General features: G+C 36.3%; 1 protein-coding gene across 3 annotated transcripts in view; it reads left to right on the plus strand.

Annotated features, from left to right (window-relative positions):
- The window catches only part of DPY19L1 (dpy-19 like C-mannosyltransferase 1), a 105,720-nt gene extending 81,737 nt beyond the window's left edge, over nucleotides 1-23,983 (plus strand). The window contains exons 15-23 of one of the 3 annotated variants that reach the window (XM_032643377.1): nucleotides 3,732-3,803; nucleotides 5,739-5,788; nucleotides 10,171-10,195; nucleotides 11,096-11,215; nucleotides 12,017-12,191; nucleotides 12,940-13,039; nucleotides 14,180-14,305; nucleotides 21,162-21,343; nucleotides 22,730-23,983. In XM_032643377.1, coding sequence (XP_032499268.1) covers nucleotides 3,732-3,803; nucleotides 5,739-5,788; nucleotides 10,171-10,195; nucleotides 11,096-11,215; nucleotides 12,017-12,191; nucleotides 12,940-13,039; nucleotides 14,180-14,305; nucleotides 21,162-21,318 — 825 coding nt within the window. In that variant the 3' untranslated portion in view covers nucleotides 21,319-21,343; nucleotides 22,730-23,983. Of the gene's footprint in view, nucleotides 1-3,731; nucleotides 3,804-5,738; nucleotides 5,789-10,170; nucleotides 10,196-11,095; nucleotides 11,216-12,016; nucleotides 12,192-12,939; nucleotides 13,040-14,179; nucleotides 14,306-21,161 lie in introns of all 3 variants that reach the window. The other 2 variants (XM_032643376.1, XM_032643378.1) reach the window with 2 other exon arrangements.
- The last annotated feature ends 224 nt before the right edge of the window (nucleotides 23,984-24,207 follow it).

A 24,207-nucleotide genomic window follows, 5' to 3' on the forward strand; every position in this document is an offset into this window, starting at 1 on the left:
CATTCATCTTCCCCGACCCCCACTGGGTCAGCCCATGTCCTAAATTACAGGCCAGTGGAGGAGAGTGCAGCACACAGCAGACTTTTACCAACCAGACATTCCGAGTTGAGCGTGTCCTGCAGATGTACTGTTTCCTCCAGTGACCTATCAGTCTTCATTTCCTGTGTTCTGGCAAGTGGTTTTGACACATAATGGCTGATAAAAAGTGTACAAATGATACACTTTGAACCTGCCGAAAGAAACTAAGGAAAAGTATCTTGCAAGGCTTTAAAATGCATGCTTAATAGCAGATCAAGACTCTTTCAAGGAGGTGGTAAAGGAAGTAGAGTATAGACATCAGCAGAGAAATGAGGACTCAGTAGAAATCCTTTAACATTATTGAGGATATACACGCCGTTACAACCTGAAAGTATGAACCATCAGTTATGTGATAGAAGAAATTGTTTATTGAGGCATAAGATGCCTTCAGTCAATTTGAAGAAAATGGCAAAGCTGTGTCCAGCCTGCCATTCCTCATCTCCATAGGTACCTTCACAGGGACGATGCTGTAGAGACAGAGCACGGTGCCAGTTCAGAGAGGGCATCTCTTGTATGGTACGTCCATATAGTGGGGAAGAGGGAACAATTTAACATGATATCATACCGATATGGAAAGACACTTAAGATGTATAATGGGATGAGCAAAATGGTCCGATCTTATTGACCTATAATTAGCACACATAGAATTAAGTGTAAGAGACCAAAATTTTAACAGTGTTTTTTTTTGGTGGAGAGATAATCAGTGATTAACTTTTTTTATAATTTGCATCTTCTAAATTTTCTATAATAATCATATTTTAATTGTTTTGTGCTACTAAAAAAAAAGTTAAAACAGTGAGGGGGATCTTTGCTTTTTAGATATGAAAATGGAAAGCAATAATATTTAAAGTACAAGGATACCAAAACAGGAACATTAGGACCAAAAACAGATAATGCTGGATAGACCCATGTGTAGGTACTTAACTATGTTTATGTGTATGTACTTAGTATGAAGTGAAGAGAGCACCACATAATATATCAATAAATGTTTAAAAGATGCATTGTTTCATGAATATTATTTGAAAAATTGAATTGGGGTGGGGAGTCAGCTTAAGGCCTTGTATCATATTATACACCAAACTTCATTTCAATTAATGTGTTAAATATAAATGAAGCCTGAAAAATTAATCTGAGAAAAATTTGAATGAATATTAACTTCATTATTAATGAGCATAATACAAGTGCAAAACATATATGAGAATGATTAATAGATTTGTCTGCATGTAACTTAAAACATCTGTACATTAAGTATTATAAAAACTAAAAGAAATGACTGGGATGATTCTCGCAATAAATATAATAAATGAAACTAGAGATTAATATAATTAGTATAGGAGCTTGTTCAAATCAATAAAAAAAGTTACCAAGGGCTCTCACCCTTTCCCAGCACCAAAAACACATCCCCCCTCCACCCTCCCCCCCCCAACATATGCAGAAATGAGCAAATGTGAACATACAATCCATCTGGGAGGAAATGCTGATAACTGATTAAAATGTGAAATTCATTGTCTCCTTTATTTTTTCTCCATTTTCTAGTTTTCACAATGAGCATATGTAACTTAGAATAAAATCAACAATTACAAGAAATATTAAAAGAACTTACAGTTCTAATAGAACACACACACACGTGCATACATCTCTCACTGTGTGGTTTGCATTTATTCTGTGCATACCCTCTCTCTGGTGTATCTTTTGGCATTGAGGAAGTTTTATTATTTTGTTTCCTTTACATTAATACTTATATATATTAACCTTAGTCCCTTCTATCGGTTTCCTCCTGAGAGTTATACTGAACTTAGCTAGTCGTTTCTTGCCCCATGCCTATTCCCACCCATTTCTAATTTATTGTAATACTATAATCAGGGAGATTATTTTGCTTCTTATATACTCTCCCCCTTTTACCCCATTTTTAAGAGTCCCATTGTATCTTCATTGTCAGCACGTATAACCTCCCATACTCTTCTGTCATCTTTATATCCCTTTCATTGTCGTAGTTCTGTAGATCATTGTTTTTATTGTACACTATGAGTTGTAGGATCGAAGAACACATTTCTTGGCTGTGTGAAGATTTCTCTCTAGTGGATTCCTCAGGAAGGGCTCATGGGAGCAGTAATCCCTGAATTTTTACATGCTCAAAATATTTTATCAGTGGCTTTTATGTGTGAAGGTCAGTTTGGCTAGATACAAAATCTTTGGCTCACCTATCTTTCCTTGAGAATCCTAAATAAATTACTGTACTATCTTCTGGTCTAAAGTGTTGCTGTGAAAATCTGATGCTAATATGATTTTCTTTTTAAAAGAAATATTTAAAAAACACCTTTTAAATAAACTTTTGGAATATAATGTTAAAATTGTTTGAACTCCTTACTAAATTTTGTTAAATACTTTTAACACAGTTTTGACATACTTCCTTTTCAAACTAAACATCTGTATCTTACTACTTTTCTTATATTTATTGTTAACTGTTATTAGCAAATGTCTAACTTTTAAAATAATAAAATAATTTTAGGGGACTTCCTTGGTGGTCCAGTGGTTAAGACTGCACTTCCACTGTAGGGGGCATGGGTTTAATCCCTGGTTGGAGAACTAAAATCCCACATGCCATTCAGTGTGGCCAAAAAAGTAAATAAAATTTGAAAGTTTAGATCTATAAAAAATAGTTGTAGTTATGACTTTTGTGTAGGTTAAAACATAATTTAAAAATTACAAAATAGAAATATATTTATTATTTTAAAATAATAACATGCAAATGTTTATAAAGGTAAATAGTAAAATGAAAACATAAAAGTTCTTTTTAATGGAATTTCTAACTCATGAAGAATGCATTTTGTATAATGAATTATGAAAATTACTTGTCTAATACAGAATAGTGAGAAAATTGGACTAAGGAGAGGGAAATCAGAAAATGCTACTTACTGTATACTTTGTAGCATTAAAATGTACCAGCATTTTTAATATGGTTGAAGCTAGATTTCTCTTTATAAACATATTGGGGAAAGCATACATCATTTTACTTAATGATGTAAGATTATTTTTCTGAGGGAAAGTGTTGGTAATAAGCAAATCAATTGCAATTTAGAAATTTCAAGCCCAGGATTGTTTAAGACTGTGATCTCAAATTATCGAGAGGTGTATAGAATTACAATGTGTGGGGCTTTTTTAATAAAAAAAATTTTTCTGTAGATTTTTATCTGTTACCAAAGAAACGTAAACATGTTTTTATTCCTCTTATAAACATTAGTCATTATTGTGTGTGTGTATCTGGAGATCATGGTTATGATTTTTATCCCAGATAAAATGCACAGTAAAGCTCATGCCATTTAAAGGAGTTCTGCTGACCCTAGGTGAATAATAAGTTATGCTCTCTAGTTAGAAAAGTAGTGTGCAAAAGTGAACAGTAGTCTTTCTAGTCATGTTTTACAAGTGTTTGGGAACTGTATTTGTTAGTGTTTTCAACTCAACATTTTGGGCAAGTTCGTTTCTATGGAAATGCATCTTCATTTTTACAATGGGAGTCAGTGAGTAGATTGGACCCTAGATGGGTGAATGCTTATGCTTCTTTACTAACATGTTTTAAAATTCACTTGGATCATGATTTGAAATTTCATTTGAAATCATCTTTTCTTCTAACAAAACATCTCTTTGAATTTCAGACTCCACTGAGGTATACAAAGACATTATTGCTTCCAGTTGTTCTTGTCGTGTTTATTGCAATCATTAGAAAGGTAGGTCTATCACTTAAGAGCACTTTCTCATAATAGAACATTTTCTTATTTCTTCATTTCTTGTGTAGTTACATATACTAGGCTACATGTTAATCTAATACAATATTTTATATAGATTTATTGAAACACATTCTGTATTTTCTTACTAATAGCCTTTGATGAACATTTATAAGCCTTAAAAACATTGTGCTAGTTGCCAGCATAAAGTAGATCTAGGGAAAGGATGCTCAAGTTTTGATAGTCATGTATTTTGAAAGATAGGATCAGAGGAACCATATTGACATAGATACAATTGTTTTTGCTTATGTGAATTATTACTGATTCACTTTTAACTTTTATGTAATATTTCTTTAAAATATTTAATATATGCCTTTCTAAGTCATTTGTGCAGTATTCATTAACTTCTGGATAGAGTTTATTATTAATCAAAAGGAAAAAATAGAATATTAACAGTGTATTACTAAACTTGATAAAATAGACTCCCAACTTGACTTTGATAATGAAATTTTAAGTCCACATATAAATCAGGCCAGGGAAGTTCCACTCTTCAGTAAAGAGTGATGTAATAGTCCCTCCTTTTTTCTTTTAAGAGTTGGTGAACTCTGTAAGTACAGGTGTTTTAAGAGAATGAATTGGGGTTAGTCTGTAATCAAAATGATAGACCCTAAAAGTTTTCTGATTTGTAGCTATTATTTTTGTGTTAGTACAGTGTCATATATTTGTAGAATATTCTGTACTATAATTATTATTTACATCATATGTTTATAATCTCCCAAAACATTCCATATACCTTATTTCAATTGGTTCTTCAACAGCATTATGGGGTACACAGATGTTATTATTTCTATTTTGACAAGTTATTACCAGCCTCACATCATGTCCGTTAAAAAAGCAAGGGAAGAGTGAGAATCAGACTGTACCTTTACCCCCCCTCATTGAGTGTTGTATAGTATTCAGCTTTGTAGTCTCACAACGCTTTTTAAATCTTGTCTGTTTATGGTTAGTCAGTTTCTGCTGTATGCCAGGCTCTGTGCTCTTGGCTTCCTTTGCTTTCTTTATGTGGGTGGGCACCCAGTAGGTAATAAAAAAATACTAGATGTTGGCAATCCAGCATGTATTAAAAAGATAGCAACCTGGATGGCTAGAGATGATGAAAATGACTAGATTGGGGTCAAAGAAAGTGGGATGTTTGATGTAAAGAAGAAAGACTTAAATGGAAAGAGGATAATTCTTTTCAGAGACTTAAAAGGCTACCACTTGGAAATAAGATTATACTCATTTTGGCTCCTTAATATTATGGCCAATTCTAGGAGTTAGGGCTTTTGACCAGCATTGATCTGGACTGATTAGGAAAGTGTTATAGGTTTAATCAGCAGCTAGGTGGTTCTTCCAAGGGCTGAATTAAAACCTATCAGGCAGTGTCACAGAGGACATCCACATTAGGGACAGGATTTCAGATTAGATGACCTCCCAGTGACTGCTAAATATGGAAGCACAGTGTTTAGTTAGTTGTGCTTATCAGTCTCTGAGCCAGTTCTCCAGTTATGTGTGTGTATAATTAAGGAGAGGCATTGCCAACAACCTGGGCATGGTGGAATTCACTTAAAGGTGAATTGGAAGCCAAAAGGTCAAGTTTCAAGACCCTTCTTAGTTGTTGTCCACCTTTAGGGAGATCATTTAATCTTTCTGAGCCTGTTGCTCATTTTTAAAATGAGGATAATAAAACTTATCTGAACGGGGTTGGATGTAGATATGATGAAGTACTGTACAAATGTAAGATTCTGTTGTTGTAATTACTATTTTCTGAATTACTTCTTATCTCCATACTTATGTATTTTTAAGTAAATAAAAGTTTGAAAGTTTAGAAGATACATTATTTGAAATTTTCTTTTTCCCAATACAGCTGTTATAAAATGTTTAAAAATCTATTTGCAGATTGTTAGTGACATGTGGGGTGTCTTAACTAAACAACAAACACATATAAGGTAAATATGCCATTAATGATTTTGTTGCCTCCTCTGTTTATTAAGTAGTTATTTACGGTATATTAATTTTATAGTTACATGTTGTACACTCAACATTTGTTAATTGGTGTTTCGATTGTTGCCATCCCTCTTCTCCGCTTTTCTCATTATTCCCCATTTGTGTAGAGCTCAGCACATCACTTGTTCATTCCCCAGATCCCATCCAGTATGATCTGACTGTAGCCCTATACTAATCTATACTTGAAGGATACAGCTTTGTGCTTCAGTTTGGCAGGGAAAACAAATTACTCTGTTGATGGTTTTAGGACCAATGGACAGCTTTTTGAGAGAAGAGCAGGGAAATGTAAAAGTGGACCCACACCTCATTTTTACATAAAATAAATTCCAGATGGAGCAAAGATTTAAATATAGAAAAGAAAAATGAAACTCCCAAATAAACCAAGAGATTATTTTTATAATTTTAAGGTTAGAGACGCCTTGTTAAGTATGACATAAAGGCTATAAGCTAGAAAGAAAGATTGACAAGGTTGACCAGATAAATTCTTTGGTTTGGTAAAATACTGTAAGCACTGTTCAAAGAAAAATACAACTTGGAAAAAATAGTTGCAAATTATAACAAGGGCCTAATGACCATCATACATAAAGAACTGCTATAAATTAATAAGAAAAATACTAAAAACCCATTTGAAAAATGAGTGAAAGACTCAAATGAGCAATTGAGAAAAAAAAAAAATTCCCATTTTCCCTTTTCCGCTATACTAATGTCCCACAGATCTCCTTTCTGCTCTTTGACCATGACAAGTAGTTTCCTGCCTCTGCGATTTTGCAGTGGTTGTACCCTAAGTCTGTAATTGTGCCTCCTGCTTTCCGCAGCCTGCCTTGGCGTGACTCACTCCTTTAATCCTTGCTTAGATGCCACCTCCTTCAAGAAGGCTTTCCTGACCATCATTTCTGAGTAGATCCCTTGTCTCCTTCCTTGTTATTCTACACCATCACACCCTTTTTCTTTCTCTCGGCATTTGTCACCATGTGTGCTTACATACTGATGTGTTGCCTGTGTCTCCTGAAGGGGGATGGGGTCATTTCTGTTCAGTTCAATGGTTTATATGCAGTGCCTGGCACATAGGAAAGAATAGTAGTTGAGTGAGTCAAGACTTATGCATGACTTACAGATACATGAAAAAGTGCTCCGTCCCATGGTAAAGATAAAAGTGAAAGCCTTTTTACTTATCAAGTTTGTAAAAATTAATAATACCCAGTGCTTGCAAGCGTGGGAGGAAGTGGGTGGTAGGGCAGTTAGGCAATACAAGCAAGACATACAGTGGGCCTGTCCTTTAACTCTGCAGTTTCACCAGTGCAAATGTGTCCCCTAGAAATGCTCACGGAAATGTGGAGGTGATGTTACAGAGATGCCCACTGTGGTGGTGTATGTAATGTGGAAAATGCGAACAACCAAAATATCCACTAGTGCGGGATTGACTTACTTATGACCCAGTCATAAAGTGGGATTTCTTTATGGAAATACTTCATCATACATCCTTGAATTAAAAAATTATAAGACATATACATGATGATTACACTTTTGTTTAAAATATAAAGATTTTGTATGTGTCTGTACATAGGAGGGATATGGAAGGATAAAACTTGTAACTGTTAGGAGCATGGGATTAGAGGATGGAGCAAAGGAAGTTTTAATTCTAATTTCATTCTTTTGTGGGATTTTTTGGGGGAGTAGAGATTATTGAATTTGTGTGTCTATATATTTTCTTTTATAACACCAGCCTTATCTATTCTTCCTTCATCTCCAACCAGTGATAAATTATTGCATGCACTCTTGAGACAATCCTTGTTCTCGTTTAGAAACAATTTACTGTAACTGTGCCCTTACTTCTACCTGATGCCTTTGAGGGCTGGGGAAAAGAAAAAAGCTTCTGGTATGTAATGCCAAAATTTCTCTTCAATTGAGATGAAGTTTTTTTAAGAGCTCAGAAAGGGGCTACCGTTATAACTATAGTATGCACCTCTGGAAGAGAAAGGTGGAACTTTTCACAGAAACAAAAGAGTCTTTTCAATAATAACTCAACTATAGAAGTAACTATAGAAAAGCACTGAGCTTCACGGGGCTCTCAATTCAGGTAGGATCAGAGCTTTTTGGAAAGGAGAATGGCACATCGACATTTCATTTTGCATAAGTACCAAAGTCATATGCCAATGTAAAAAGGGGAGAGGTAGGACATACATTTTAATTCTCAAGGTGTGAGTATCAGTATCTCCTTTATTCAGGGAGCTAGGGGATAAAGTAGGATAGAGACAGCATGATGAAGTAGAAAATATATTGACTCTGAAACCAGTCAATATATAGACCTGGCTTCGCCTCTTACTACCTCTGTAACCTGTTTTCCTGAGCTGCCAGTTAGGATAATAAATAGTTGTAAGTAGGATAATAAATAGTTGTAAGATCAGAGTTAATGGAATGTAATGATCATATTAACATTTTAGGTGCTCGGTAAATGGTAACTGATAATTTTTACTTGGCATGAAAGAAGAATAAAGGAGGATCCATTTCACTTCCTTCATTTGCCCAGTAATTTTACTGTTTGCTAACACATCAATATATTTGAAAGCAAGTCCTCAAATCAGATTGTGTGCTACCTAGATTGTGTGCTACCTATTCAATTAACCTACCTTAGGGGTTAATTGAATCATTTGCTCATTCATTCAAAAAAAAAAAGATTGAACTCTATGTGCTAGGCATTGTTTTCTAGGTCTTGGAAATATATCAGTGTTTAGGATAGAGAAGGTATGTGTTATCAAGTCGCACATTTGTGTCGCTGATCCAAACTTCTCCCTTGAACTCCAGATTTATACATACGATTCCCTTTTTGTCATTTCTACTTGGGTGTCTAATGAGAATCTCAAATTTTGTGAACGCAATACTGAGCCTCAAAATGTGCTTCCCTGTCAGTACCGTTCTCCTGGATCTCCCTCATCTCATTCTGCTCCTTGCTCTCTCTTCTCCCTAATCATGCTGTCTTTGTTGTTAGCCTATCAGGGAGCCTGCTACCATGAGGCTTTGCCATGTCTGTTCTCTCTGCCTGAAGTGCTCTTCTTCCCTGAGGGATCCTCAGGCTCAAACTCTCAGCTCCTTCAGGCTATGCTCAGATGTCACTCAGTTGGTGACCACACTGATAATATATGCCATCCCAGTCACCCAGCACTCCCTGCATCTTTTACCCTGTTTCCTTTTTTCCCCACAGTATTTATCGCCATGTGATGTATGTTTATTTGCTTTTTGTTTGTCTCCTTCAACTTATATGTAAACTCTGTGAGGGCACGGATTATTTTCCATCTTGTTTACTGCTCAAGGCTCAATGAAATTGAGTGGATGGATGGATTTGTACCTGGTCCTCCTGAAGGGTTCATTTTAGTTAGGAGAGACATATGATAATCAAATAAACCAATAAGTGAAAACTGTGTTTTCTGTGAGAAGATAAAACAGGGAAATGGAGTGGGAGTGATCAAGGTAAGGGGCATTGAATATGGGAGTCAAAGGCGGCTCTCTGATGTTTTAAGGCATAAAATTAGTCTAGTGACTGGAGCACAGTGATCAAGAGGGAACCTGGTAGGAGATGAGTTTCCAGGATGGGAGGTGGGGAACCAGATTAGGAGGACTCTGTGTAGCATGATAAGGATTTGAGAGTTTACTTTAATTACAAAAAACCCCATAGCCGATTGGAAAGTTTTAAGTAAGGGAGTGGCATGTCTGGATTCCCATTTTCAAAAGGTTGCTCTCACTGCTGTGATGAGACTCAACACGGGGTCGGGGTGCGGGAGGGGACCGGAGTGAGATGTGGGGAGGATATATGGCCCTATAAAGATGCATCCTTTCTTAGGAAATTAAAACTGTCAAGCAGAGGTAAAGCTGGCATTATGTGGCTATTTTTATATTCCAGAGCTGCTGCTGAAAAAAAATCTTGTGTGTGGCTTCCTAAATTGTCTCTAAAGCAGCTAGAATTTACGGCAGAGCTGAGGGACTGCTGAGGACTGGAAGTAGGGGTATGGGACTGTGAGGGCTGCAGAGTTTCTTTTCACTCCCTGCTTTGCCAGGTTATATTACCAGTGAGGTACCTGATACACAGCCAGCGAGCTTTGTTGGCCTAATAAATATCCGTGTAGTCAGATATGGGATATGCAAAATAAACTTTTAAAAGACTGTAGCACCAGTTTTGGTTTATAACTTTCAGTTATTTTGATTTACATGTATGTGTCCTGAGGACATATTACAGAAGTTGTAAAACTCCTATTTGTAAGATAAAAATGCGCATGACTGAAGTAAGTGCTTCAGTAGTGATTCAATGATAGTATTTCTTTTTCCATTTCAGAAAACACCAATTTGATCATGGAGAGGTAAAGACTTAATATTACCAAAATTTGGCTTGTTTTAATCTTTGTATATGTTTGGATTTTTCTTTCTAGTTCCATTTTCTAACTTTATTGGTAAGTCACTAATCATCTTCAAAATAGGCCTGTATGTGTTTTTACGAGAATACTACAAACATGACCATTCATTTGTTAGAGCAATTAGGTAGGAAACTCATTTGGTCGGCTCTGGTCATCCTCAAGGTAATAGCAGTTCATTGCTGGAGACCATTTAGACGTGTATGCAGAGTGTCTTTCACATGATTAGGGATCACTTTTCTCTCTGCTCACCTTGTCCTGAGGCCTCAGAGATGTGACTGGTTGCTGTTCTCATCTCCTGGTGATTCAGCCTGGTTTTTTTTTTAATTGAGGTATAATTGACATATAATATTATATTAGTTTCAGATGTACAACATAATGACTAGAATTTATATGTATTGTGGAATATCACCATGATAAGTCTAGTGAACATCCATTACCATACATAGTTACTCAAATGTTTTTCTTTTTTTTTCTTGTGAAGAGGACTTTTAAGATCTACTCTCTCAGCAACAGCATGGTGACTATAGTTCATGATACTGTATTTCGTATTTCCATCTGTTTCAGAAATGTGGGCTTTATTAACCCTAGGCTTGATTCTGAGCAGAATTATAGGACCACTTCCCTTAGGGACTTTATAATTTTAGCCCTCTAATAAAAGGGACAAGTTTGAAAGTGAATTTTAAGACTTTCAGAAGTCAAAATATTGATTATAATATTAAATATTATTTCAGAAATCAAAATATTGTTACTAAGAAAAAGTACCCTTTTCCATATATTCACCAATTTAACAATATATTTTTAAACTTCACAAATAGTAGGAGTAAAAATATTTTCTCTTTCTTTCAGCTGGTTTATCATGCATTGCAGTTGTTAGCATATACAGTTCTTGGTGTTTTAATTATGAGACTAAAACTCTTTTTGACGCCACACATGTGCGTTATGGCTTCCTTGATCTGCTCAAGACAGGTGAGATGATTGTTATGTTGGCATTATAGCTGCTATGATAATTTTACCCCAGCCTTTGTTATTGAGTGGCCCTAAAATAATATTAAATTACCCAAAGTTCTTTAAATTGTTTATAATTAAAGTTCTTCATGGTTTTGTACTAATCTTTCCTAAGGGGTAGGGGCCAAAGCAGATCCCTTATCCTTTTAACTTCTAAAATAGTCCTTGGTGTACAACAAACACTCATTCAGTGCAGGCTGAATTCATGAATGATAACTACAGATATTGATAGAAAGCAATGATCGCACAGGGGCCCACACTCAGAAGGACTCTGCACCTAGATTGATACTCTGCTATTGCTGTTTTGAACATCTTAAAAAATGTCAGACAAGGAACCCACATTTTTTTTTTGTTTTTTTGGCTGCACCACGTGGCATGTGGGATCTTAGTTCTTGACCAGGGATTGAACCCATGCCCCCTGCAGTGGGAGCATGGAATCTCAACCACTGGACTGCCAGGAAAGTCCCAAGGAACCCACATTTTTATTTTGCACTGAGTCTGGCAAATTATGTAGGTAGGCCTGGCCTTACCCGAATCTGGGAGTAGAGCAAGTTGACAGAAGAGTTTCTTAAATCATGTCCCACCTATATTAGGCTAATGGTAGAATTGTTTTGATCCCTCAGGTTATTGTTTCTGGAACTTTTCCTTATAATTATTAGTCCTGAATCAGGGATTCTAGCAGAGACTGTATTCTTCTCTGGGAGGTTGGATGCAGGCTGGTTTGTACTAACAGTTGTCAATGTATTCTTAATTTGGTTTCAGCTATTTGGATGGCTCTTTTGCAAAGTACATCCTGGTGCTGTTGTTTTTGCTGTGTTAGCAGCCATGTCAATACAAGGTTCAGCAAATCTGCAAACCCAGTGGAATATTGTAGGGGAGTTCAGCAATTTGCCGCAAGAAGAACTTATAGAGTGGATTAAATATAGCACTAAACCAGGTAAGAAAAGGTCATATTATTTAGCTGTGGTTTTCCCTACAGTTCTATGTACAACTGCACAATCCTGAACCCAAGTTACTTTCAGTCTTTCTAAGCAATCCTGCTTCTAGGTTATCCAGAAAGAGAGAGATGTCAGTCTTGCTTATGTAGTTTGCAAAGGAAATGTTACATCTATTTTCTTAGTAATTTATTTCTCTATTTTACATAAATTCTAAGTTTTTTCAAAGTATATCCAAAGTTTTGCATGGCACAATTTAAAATAATTTATGTTATCCTTATTTTCCTAATTAATTTTTAATCTTAGCCCTTCACATTCCTTTCTGAAATGAACTCATGGAATGTGATATTTTATTCATATATAGAAAGAGAGGTTTTTGTTGTCATCTGAGTATCAAGTGACTGAATATTAAATCATCTTCCAGAATTCCTAGGTGCTATAAAACTTCCCTAGTCAATTTGTTACTTCTTTCCTAGAAGCAAGAAAAGACATTAAAAACAAACAAAAGAAACAGAAATCCTCAATGATGAGACATATGATGAGGCTTTATCTTCCAAGGAAAATAGTTTATCCAGGCTTGGTTGCTGACCACCATTTTATTAGCTACCTGACTTCATTCTGGTTCTGTATTGACTGTATCATGATTCGGGCCTCAGTTTTTTCACCTGGGAAGTAACTGAGTTGACCAGAAGGAGACCCCTTGTCATGCTCACCAGGTGTCTTCCTAAGACCTTCCTTCCTGCTTTGCAGATGCAGTGTTTGCAGGTGCTATGCCTACAATGGCAAGTGTTAAACTCTCCGCACTTCGGCCCATTGTGAATCATCCACATTATGAAGATGCAGGTTTGAGGTTAGTACACAAATATCACATTGCTGAAAACAAATTTTTCTTACAAATAGTGAGTGAGGGAACCAGCAAAATAATGAGAAGTGTTTCAAAAGGATATGGTGAACTGGGGTTTATAGAGTTTGGGGACAAAGAATGCTGAAATAAGATGGCTAAGTTCAATACAAACTGTTAAGACCCCATAGGACAATAAAACTACAGTCTTTGGGGTTATCTTCTCTCCTAGGCAGTAAAAAGAAATCACCCCATGTCTGTTTTATACAGGTTACAGGGCTCCAAACACCCAGGTCCTTATTAGTTATCATCACCTTTTAAGTTCCCCAGAAGATTCACTAGCCTATAGTTTTTATTAAGGTTTTCTTATAGGCTATTTTTCTTGAATTCTGAGGAGTCAGTTGAGATGGAATCCCGTTCAAAGAGGATTTTTTTTCTCATTTTCACCAATATAGCCTACTAGAATGATCTTGTTTTTTTGTTTTTACTAATTTTTTATAAGTTAGAGTGTTGTGTTCTCTTTGTAAAGGAAATAGATTTAATTTTCATGCACTTTCTAGGTTGGTCATCTAGTCATTTCCTAAGTAATTGGTGAATCCTTACTAATATTTTGTGTAACAGCAAGACATACCTTTTATAAATAAAAAGCTTTTTCATTAAAAAATCAATGTTAGCAAACTAATTTCCAGAGCAATTGTGTTGAATAAGTTTCGTTTTTTGTATTTTGTTTTTTTTAAAAATTAGGAATAAAATGGAGAGCCATTTAATGCTAATCGTTTGTTCTCAATGTTAGGACTGTTGTACCTTTAAAGTAGTCCTGTAGTTGTGTCTGTGTAGCTCATACTCTTACTTGTGATAGAGTGATGGAGAATTTAAAACAAAAACAAGCACTCAAACAAACCAAAAGACTAAGTTTGGAAATGAAGAGATTCATTAAACTGAACTTTTTCTCTCAGGACTCTTGTGCTACCTGTGCTTTTCTCCATTGACCTCCCCAGTGCCCCTCAGCAGGAACTCCTGTGCAGAATGTTCCCTTGACCTGATTCTTCTGTAGAGACTTTCTTCTAGTTCCATTCAGTGCTTTTGTCCAAATAGGTCGATCGCATTCTTTTGATCTTGAAAATCTTCTGCCTAATTATTTTTCTTTAGAGCCAGAACAAAAATAGTATATTCAATGTATAGTCGAAAAGCAGCTGAAGAAGTGAAGCGAGAATTGATAAAGTTACAAGTGAATTACTACGTTCTGGAAGAGTCCTGGTGTATAAGAAGATCCAAGTGAGTACTCAATACAGTATTTTATATTCAGAAGACATTAAAGTTAATTCAGTCTCATGGCAAGTGCTTTACTAGTTGTATGTGTGAGATGTATATAATAGCAAAGTATAAGCAGAAAAAACTTTTTTGATAATTATTTGGAATCTTTTCTTTTCTAGTCATTTTAAACATCTATTTATTTTATAATGATTTACATGTGCACATTACCTTAAAGGTATTGGCACTTATTGATAATTTCCCAAATTGTTCATATTTGCCTTTGCTGTTTTTTTGAGAAACTTTTATTTAAACTTGGATGTATTTTCTTTCAAAAGACTTGTGGAGTCTGAAACCAAATAATGGAGAGTCTCATTATAATGAAGTCAGGCAGCTTTGTCCATACCACATCTCTGCACCATACCATATCCTGTGATAGATGGGAACCCCCCTCCCAGCATCAACTCAGAGTGAACTTCTTTCTTTCTGTTTTGCATCTTATTTGAGTGGGAAAATAATTAACCTTACGGTGACCCGTATTCTCTTGGGTTTATAGTTTTAAAAAGTATCTGTTTCCACAGAGAAGTTCACTAAGCAGAGTAGAGCAATAAGAGTAAGATTTTAAAAGCAAATGTGAATTCTAAAGTTGACTATTTAGAAATGTTACACTTGGGTGACTAGACAGCAGATGATAGCTTGCTATTAAAATATTAGAGCATTCACCCCATGAGGAATACAGAAAGGAATAGTTTTATCAGAAATCAAGGATATTTTATGGAATACTATTATTTTTAAAATTCTCACTACTCTTTAAGTAAACAGAAGTCTCCAGGAGATTGCTGTATCTGTGGCTTAATCATACTCATTTACCATGTATTTCAACAATACACAAGGGTGTTAAGATGAAATGATTAAATATTGACTTAGGAGTAGATAGTTCTGTGACACAGTACCTATCAAGCATTGCCCACAAGGAAACTCAAATAAATTTTTATTGTTGAATGATTTTCCATTGAATATGTCACAGGTGATTTGAATTTAATCAGGATCTACAGAAAATGTTCTTGAGTCATAATTTAGAAAACGCTTTAAGTCTTTATGAACGTAAGAATATATGTGAAACTTATATACATAAACTTTAACTTTGTTATATAAATTTAGGACAAAAAGTCATAAGCATCTCTCATAACAATTTGATGAAGACACTGTAATAAATGAATGGTGGGCTGACATTTGCAGTCAGAAGGACTCAGTTTTTTGGCAGAGATTTCCACCAGCATTGGGATCTTCTTTACAGACTTAGGGTTTACTCTCCAACTCTCCAGTTCAGTGATGCCAGCCTGAAACACCTGTAGGTTACTGGAACATAAAAATTATTTCATGACCTTTTTTCTCCGAGCTAATGATGAACCTTGATTCAAGATTCTTCATTTTTTCCTAGCCTCCTGCATAGTGTTTTGAATATGTGGAAATTGCAGAGGCTAAGGTGCTTCATTCTGAAAAGAAGAAAGGGACTTCCCTGGTGGCGCAGTGGTTAAAAATCTGCCTGTCAGTACAGGGGACATGGGTTCAATCCCTGGTCCGGGAAGATCCACATGCCGTGGAGCAACTAAGCCCGTTGATGTTGATGGAGCTAAGATGTTGACGGAGCTCCTTGGATTTGCATAGTTGTAGTAGTCTCATGTTCTGATGGGCAGAGCACTGGTTTTTGTACACAAGAAAGGATCAAAAGACAAATTTAGGAAGTATGGCAATAAATCTTGCACACTAAACAAAGTCAGCAGTAAAGTAACTGGCTTCTGATCATCTCCATTTAGAGCTCACTTACAGGCATTAAGACTGAGAGTTGAGAGGGGTGGAGGTGTGTGCCAGCTTCCCCGCCTCTGGACCTTGACTTGCCCTTGTTGTATTTGTTGCAGCAGGAGTGGGGAGGGAGGAAGCTGAAGAAGTGGCTTCCTCTCATCTGGTTTCCCTGCTCAGTTACTGAAAGAACACTATCTACTACAGGATTATAAGTCTCAGGAAATCTTAGATAGGTGCACTCTGCTTAAAGCTGGAGACAAAACACAGCTGTGCTTTCTGTCCTGACAGGGAGGCAGGTGGAGGGCTCAGACAGAAGAGGAAAGGGAAGAAGGACTAATACTTAGCACATACCTTTGCAGAAGAACTGAGTTTCTGGCCAGAGAGCTCTCTGCCAGAATCGGGATCTTCTTTATTCCCTTGGCCCTCACTCTCCAATTCTTTCTGTTGTGCCAGCCTGGGACAGCTGTGTGTTACTGGAAAAGAAAGCTATGGCAGACAGGGGGAGCAAGTGGGGAATTCAAATAGAAGAAGAAAGGGAAGAGGGACTAATATCTATCTGGAGCTTAAACTGTGCTTGGCACCTTGGTGGGCACTATATTTATGTGCTCTCATTAACAGAGTGGGTTAATTGTGTGCTTGATTATTCCTTAAATACTTGATACCCTGTGTTCAAATACAAGTAGGAAAATATACTCAAATGCAAGTTGTAGATGAGTTTTTAATTAACTCCTTTTTTATTCTCAGTTCTCTGCTCTCTTTCTCATTAATTCCCATAATAGAGTTGACATAAAATTAAAATACGTGAATTCAGAAGAAAATTATTCAGATTTTCACTAATGCCATTTTAAAGATGTAGCTGGCTGGCCTGGGGAAACTTCAGAAAACTCAGAAAAGGACTAAAGGATGTTAGACAGAGCTCACAAAGGCAGCTCTTTGCCCTCTTCTTTTCCTGAAAGCAATTGACCTCAGTAGCTGGTACTTCATATATGTTTTACTCTCTACTGTCATTGGCCTGCAGTGTAATAACGGTTTGGCCTTAGTATGTGTGAGAAAATTAAAACATAGAAAATCCAAGTTCAGTCATATTTTCGTACATCGATAGACTCTAGTGTCGACAAGGGTGTGCAAAAAAGTGTGCACTGAACACTCTTTGCAGGAACACTCACTGGTAATACCTTTTTGGGAGATACTTTGATAGAAACAAAGTGAAAATTGTATAGTGATAGTGCTGCTTCTAGAAGTTTAGCTTACAGAAAAATATGGGCATAACATTGTTTATATCAGCATTGTTTTATAATGACAAAATGAGAAACAATTAAAATATCCATCCATAAAAGAGTGGTTAAATAATACATAGAAGTACTAGCATCTATGAAAAAGAATTAAGTAGGTCTTTATGAAATGCAACAATGACCACTTTTCATTGCTAGGTGAGGAGTCCCAGATTAATCTTGTTTTTGTAAAAGCAACCCAGGAGCATCTGTGAATATAAATATGTCTGTGCCTATGTTTTTGTGTGCTTGTATGTCTGAACGTGAAAAGGTCTAGCAGAATGTATGCTGGATTGTTTATAGAAGCCACCTCTGAGAAACGGTGTTGGAGGTGACAGTGACTCACTTATTTATTTTGATAGGTTTATATTTTGACACTTTTTGGGTGAAGGTTACCTTTAAATTAAAAATGTTATTGAAAAGGAGAAAGCATGTGCATTTCTGTCTAGTGCTTGCCTCCTGGTGGAGAGCAGGGGAGTGGGACTGCCATTGGGAATAAAAGGGACTTGTTGGAAATGGTTTTTTCTCTTATAAAGAAAAGTGAAACAACTATGACAAAACATAAGCTGTTGCAAATCTCTATAATTTTTCCTTGATTTTTCTGTTTTTAATATTAAAAAAATATATAAACATTGTGAAATTCCTTTCACCTTTTTTGTTTCTGTTGATATTTGGAAGAGTCCAGCCCAGTTGTCTTGTAAGAATGTCCCACATTTGGATTTGTCTAATTTATTCCACATGATTAGATTCAGTTTGACAAAATTTGGCAAGAATAGTACATAGAAGATGTGTACTTTCCATTATGTCACTTTGGTAGGTACCTGTCACTTTGTTCTATTATTGGTGATGCTAAGTTTGATCACTTGATTAAAGAATGTTCCCCAATTTTCTCCATTTTAAGGAGACAAGTCTCCTTTATAATCAATAGCCTTTCACCAGGTAGTTCTTGCATCCACTTCTTATAATTCCCTGAATCAGTTATTACATTGATGATTATAAAATAGTTAGGTAATATAGATTTGAAAGTAATATATCAGTTACTGATTAGGTGATCTTTGACGTTACTATTGTAATTGTTTGGGTAACAAACAATTGTGCTCTGTAATTGTTTGGGTAACAAACAATGTGCTCTGTAAATGGAACAACAGAGCCTGGGTGACAGCAGAACTGTTTATTTACAACATGGTTTACTGATTTTGTTAAGCCCGCTGTTGAGACCTACTGCTCAGGAGAAAAAGATTCATTTCAAAATATGACTGCTCATTGATTATTGCTTATATGGGTATTGTAACTGTACCCATATAAGATGGCAAACTTGATGGGTGTGTGTGTCCTGACTGTTCTACCAACCAGCCATTACCCCCATCTCTCTCCCTCTCCTTGGGCCTCCCTACTCCCTGAGACACAGGCCAATTAATAACCTTTCAGTAGCCTCTAAGTGTTCAAGTGAAAGAGCTGCATGTCTCTCACTTTAAATCAAAAGTTAGAAATGTTTAAGTTTAGTAAGGAAAGCATGTCAAAAGCCAAGATTGGCCAAAAGCTAGGTCTCTTGTGCCAAACAGCCACATTGTGAATGCAAAGGAAAAGTTCTTGAAAGAAATTAAAAGTGCTACTCCAATGAATACATGAACGATAAGAAAGTGAAACAGCCTTATTGCTGATATGGAGAAAGTTTTAGTGGTCTGGATGGAAGATCAGACCAGTCACAACATTTCCTTAACCCAAAGCCTAATTCAGAGCAAGGCCCTAACTCTCTTCAGTTCTATGAAGGCTGAGAAGGTAAGGAAGCTGCAGAAGAAAAGTTTGAAACTATAGAGTTTGGTTCATGAGGTTTAAGGAAAGAAGCCGTCTCCATAACATCAAAGCGCAAGATGAAGTGGCAAGTGCTGATGTAGAAGCTGCAGCAAGTTATCCAGAAGATCTAGCTAAGATCATTAATGAAGGTGGCTACCCTAAACAACAGATTTTCAATGATGAAATAGCCTTCTATTGGAAGAAGATGCCATCTAGGACTTTCATAGCTAGAGAGGATAAGTCCATGCCTGGCTTCAAAGCTTCAAAGAACAGGCTGACTCTCTTATTAGAGGCTAAAGCAGCTGATGACTTGAAGTTGAAGCCAGTGCTCCATTTATCATTCTGAAAATCCTAGGGCCCTTATGAATTATGCTAAACCTGTTTTGCCTGTGCTCTGTAAATGGAACAACAGAGCCTGGGTGACAGCAGAACTGTTTATTTACAACATGGTTTACTGATTTTGTTAAGCCCGCTGTTGAGACCTACTGCTCAGGAGAAAAAGATTCATTTCAAAATATGACTGCTCATTGACAATGCACCTGGTCACCCAAGAGCTCTGATGGATGTACGACAAGATTAACGTTTTCATGCCTGCTCATGCAACATCCATTCTGCAGCCCATAGATCAAGAGTAATTTCCAAGTCTTATAATTTAAGAAATATATTTTGTAAGGCTATAACTGCCATAGCTAGTGATTCCTCTGATGGATCTGGGCAAAGTCAGTTGAAAACCTTTTTGGAAAGGATCTACCATTCTAGATACCATTAAGAACCTTTGTGATACATGGGAAGAGCTCAAGGTCTCAACATTAGCAGGAGCTTGGAAGAAGCTGATTCCAGCCCTCATGGATGACTTTGAGGGGTTCAAGACTTCAGTGGAGGCAGTAACTGCAGATGTGGTAGAAATAGCAAGACAACCACAAGTAGAAGTGGAGCCTGAAGGTGTGACTGAATTGCTGTAATCTCATGATAAAACTAATGGATGAGGAGTTACTTCTTATGCATAAGCAAAGAAAGTAATTTTTTGAGATGGAATCTACTCCTGGTGAAGATGCTGTGAAGATTGTTAAAATGACAACAAAGGATTTAGAATATTATATAAACTCAGTTGATAAAGCAGCAGCAGGGTTTGAGAGTACCGATTCCAATTTTGAAGGAAGTTCTCCTGTGGGTAAAACACTGTCAAACAGCATTGCATGCTACAGAGAAATCATTCATGAAAGGAAAAGTCCATCAAGGTGGCAAACTTCATTATTGTCTTATTTTAAGAAATTGCCACGGCCACCCCTGCTGTCTGCAGCCATTACCCTAATCAGTCAGTAGCCATCAACATCAAAGCAAGGCCCCCCGCCAGCAAAAAGATTGTGAAGCCTTATCACTGAAGGCTCAGTGATGGTTAACGTTATTTTAGCAATAAAGAATTTTTAAATTAAGGTATGTAATTCTACGGCACACTTAATAGACTTCAATATAAACATAACTTTTATATGCACTTGGAAACTAAAAAATTCATGTAACTCACTTTTATTGCAATGTTTGCTTTATTGTGGTGGTCTGGAACCAAACCCGCGATCTCCCGGAGGTACGCCTGTATAATGTTCTGTGTCAGTATATTACCACTGAGTACGTGCTTGATACAGTCTCTCCCATAATCCCTTATGTCATGGGTACTTCCCATTTTACAAATGTGGAGAGGGAGACTGAGTGAACTACCCAACACAGAATTCTTGGTAAGTAGCTGAGGCAGAATTCAACTGAGATTTCCTACCCCACCACCTGAATTCATGTATATTATATGTCTTTTCTTTCTTTATAGTTACCTTTGCTGTGTTCACCTTGTTCTCAAGAGGATTTATGGTAGCTTACATAAATATAAATAACTATGATAGGATTTAAAAAAGAAAAACTAAGTAGAAAAAAATGACATGAGAGTAGGAACATAAAAAGTGTGTTTCTTTATCTGCCATTATATAATGTACATTGATTTTTAATCTGCACGTTAACTTTTCTAGGCCTGGTTGCAGTATGCCTGAAATCTGGGATGTGGAAGATCCTGCTAATGCTGGGAAACCTCCCTTATGTACCCTCTTAGTAAAGGAGTCCAAGCCTCACTTCACCACTGTATTCCAGAACAGTGTTTACAAAGTCTTAGAAGTTATAGAGGAATGACCACTGCCTACAGAGAAGTCCACCAGTAATGGTTTTCATGTTTTGCTAATAGCTCATGCCTTGTTTTTAATTCAAATCCCCAAAACTTTTATAAGTAACTGTTTTCAAATGAAAAACATCTTATTTGGTCAATTTGAATGTCATTCTGATTGTAAAAATACTTATACGTTTATCAGTTGGTTACTATTTCAATGCACCCCTTAAAATTTGCTATGCAAATGAGTATATGCTTGTACTTGACTTAAATATTTGTCCTGAAGTGAGCAAAGCTACCTGTATAAAAAATATGATGGGTCGTGACAAGGGTGATATGAAAATATAGTCACTTACGGACTGTTGAGGGGCTCATTTTACAGTTCGTGGACTATTGATGCCACTTGCTTTTTTCTCTGCCTTTTGCTGTTGTCTTTTGAACATTTCAGCGATTATTGTAAGTTCCTCAGTCAAGTCAGCCCCTGTCATCAACTTCAGTAAGAATAGATGGGGCAGACATGCGTATTTGCTATGTAGAACTCTGTTTGTTTCACTTCTTCACATTCTTTTGTTCTCTGTTGCTCTCGTTAATGAAGCATTTCCTGCCTGTTATTAATCCAAGCTCTTGGACCTGGTCCTTAAGACCAAATTCCTGTTAACTACCAACCATGTGGCATTAGTGTGTGTGCGTCTGTCTGTCTGTCTCTCTCTTTCTCAATATTCTTTGTCAAATAAGTGCTATTTACACATTTAGTTGCTTATCAAGTACTTATTCTTGGTTTAAAAAATTTAATGACAATTGTGTATTTTTAGTATTCATTTTTAGTATTGTTCAAATGTTTATATTTTAATAACTTTAAACCACTTAAAAATTTTCATGTATAATTGTAGACTTAAGAAAACTATTTTGAACAACCACAAATATAATGCATCTAGAAACTAATGTATATTTGAGTAGACATAATTTATAGTGGAACAGTAGACTGTAGTATGTGGTAATTTTTCTTTTACTATTAAAATACAATAAAATATGACTAATTTTTTTGTCAAATAAGTAAATGAATAATGATAAGTGAATGGAGTTTTTATATTTTACTTTTAAAATTGCCTGTCTTTAATAAGACGAAGCCTTAAACCTTATGTTATAATTTTGGTTCCAGAAAGCATCATTTCAGTATGAGGAATGATGAGTATATTCAGCCTTCCTCTTTGTTTTTTTTCTTTCCTGTTTATTTTTATTTGGAAAATTTTCCAACCTGCTTTAAATTCCTAGTATGAATTTTTGTTTCTTAAAAGTTAATTTGTGTGAAATGAGATTCTTCAAAACAGTGAATCCTCCTAGTTTTGAGAAATGGTTTTAAGATTTAACGTTCTAAGCAAACCATGACTCTGGTGGACTACACGTTTAATTACACAGTGTTCTCTTTATTAACCACAGGCAGATTAACCTCATTGTGGATTGTCCTTGAGACCTGAGTCCTCAGGGATGGTTTCCGGTGCCCACTCCGGGGAGCCAGTGAAGAGCTGTTCTCTTTCTGCCTTCTCACCAGAGCCCAAGGACAAACCTGGTCTGGGGGAGGCACTAGCTTGCTTAGAGCAGACAGCTGCCGAGACAGCCTGGGCTGAGGACTGTGCAGCCCCCAGCCTGCCCCAGAGCCCGCCTCTCCCAGGGAGCCTCCTTCCAGCGGAGATTGTCAGTGTCTTCAGGTGCCTGCCCCCTCTTTCTCACTTACCGGGTGACTTATTTCTTGGTCTTTTACCAGTCAGAAAACAAGGAAGCATCTGGGGAGTTGTGGATTAGGAGTAGAATTTGAGCAATGATGAAGCAATGCAGAAAAATGGCAAGTGGGCACTTGAGGTCGAGGAGGATGAGAGGCACCATGGGCAGGAAGAGCGGAAGTGTGTGCTCTGCTTTATTTGCCATTGTTTCTCTCGTAAATATGTTTTATACATCCAGCAGTTACAATTTTTTAAAAAAAATTTTACTTTTAAAGTTCTCTCTTCTTCCCACCTTTCAGGAATTCCTTTCCCAGTAAGTTCACATGTAATTATTTGAAATTCTATATAAGAAAAACATTAAAATACTGTGATAACTGTTTCATATGCTGGGAAAAGATAAAAGTAATCAAATTAGTTTTTTGGTTTTTTTTTTTGCCAGAAGACTCCTTTTGTAACAGTATTTATTGATGTAACTCCACCAGCAAACTATGAGTATATTTTAGGCCAGTCAGTTTAGAACAGAGGCCTTGGGCTACACTGCCCACTCAGCCTTGGTCACATCTGGTAGCAGCCGGTGCTGTAGATCATTAACATCTTTTATGGCAGCACAGAGTAGTGGTAGATTTGATATACATGACAAAATAGTATTAAAGCTCAGTATTTTATGCATTTTTAGCATTTAAAAATATTTTGCTTTACTGTGAGGAAGGTTAGGATGGGCAAGGAAGTGATAAAATAGCTATTGCTATGACATAAAAGAAACAAAGTTGGGGCATTATTTCTATAAAAAGATAAGCCTCTAAAAGTGCTTAGCAGAAACAGCGTAGTGTTAAAATAGAACAATGATATTAAGGAGAAAATGAAAGGATGTATCAGAAATAAAGTGATAATGCATAGGGGAATTGTATTTTTATGAATTTTATGCCAGTTTACATGTACTATATATGTTAAATAAAAAAGATCATGAAAAATATAGAAAGTGTTTTTTTGATTGTTATTTTCATTTCCTCCTTGGCTGTGGACATGTTCAGCCTCATTCTGTAGTCAGATAACCATGAACTGGTTTGTGACAGATTGCAGTCCTGAATAAATGGGAAGGGTTAAAGGTCCATGACACTACTTAGTCCTCTCCATCAGTGGTGGTATAGGTGTTGAGGTTCCCCATACTCTTCTTATATTTATGGCATTATACACTAA

Source organism: Phocoena sinus, chromosome 9 (assembly GCF_008692025.1).
Source record: "Phocoena sinus isolate mPhoSin1 chromosome 9, mPhoSin1.pri, whole genome shotgun sequence".
NCBI lineage: Eukaryota > Metazoa > Chordata > Mammalia > Artiodactyla > Phocoenidae > Phocoena > Phocoena sinus.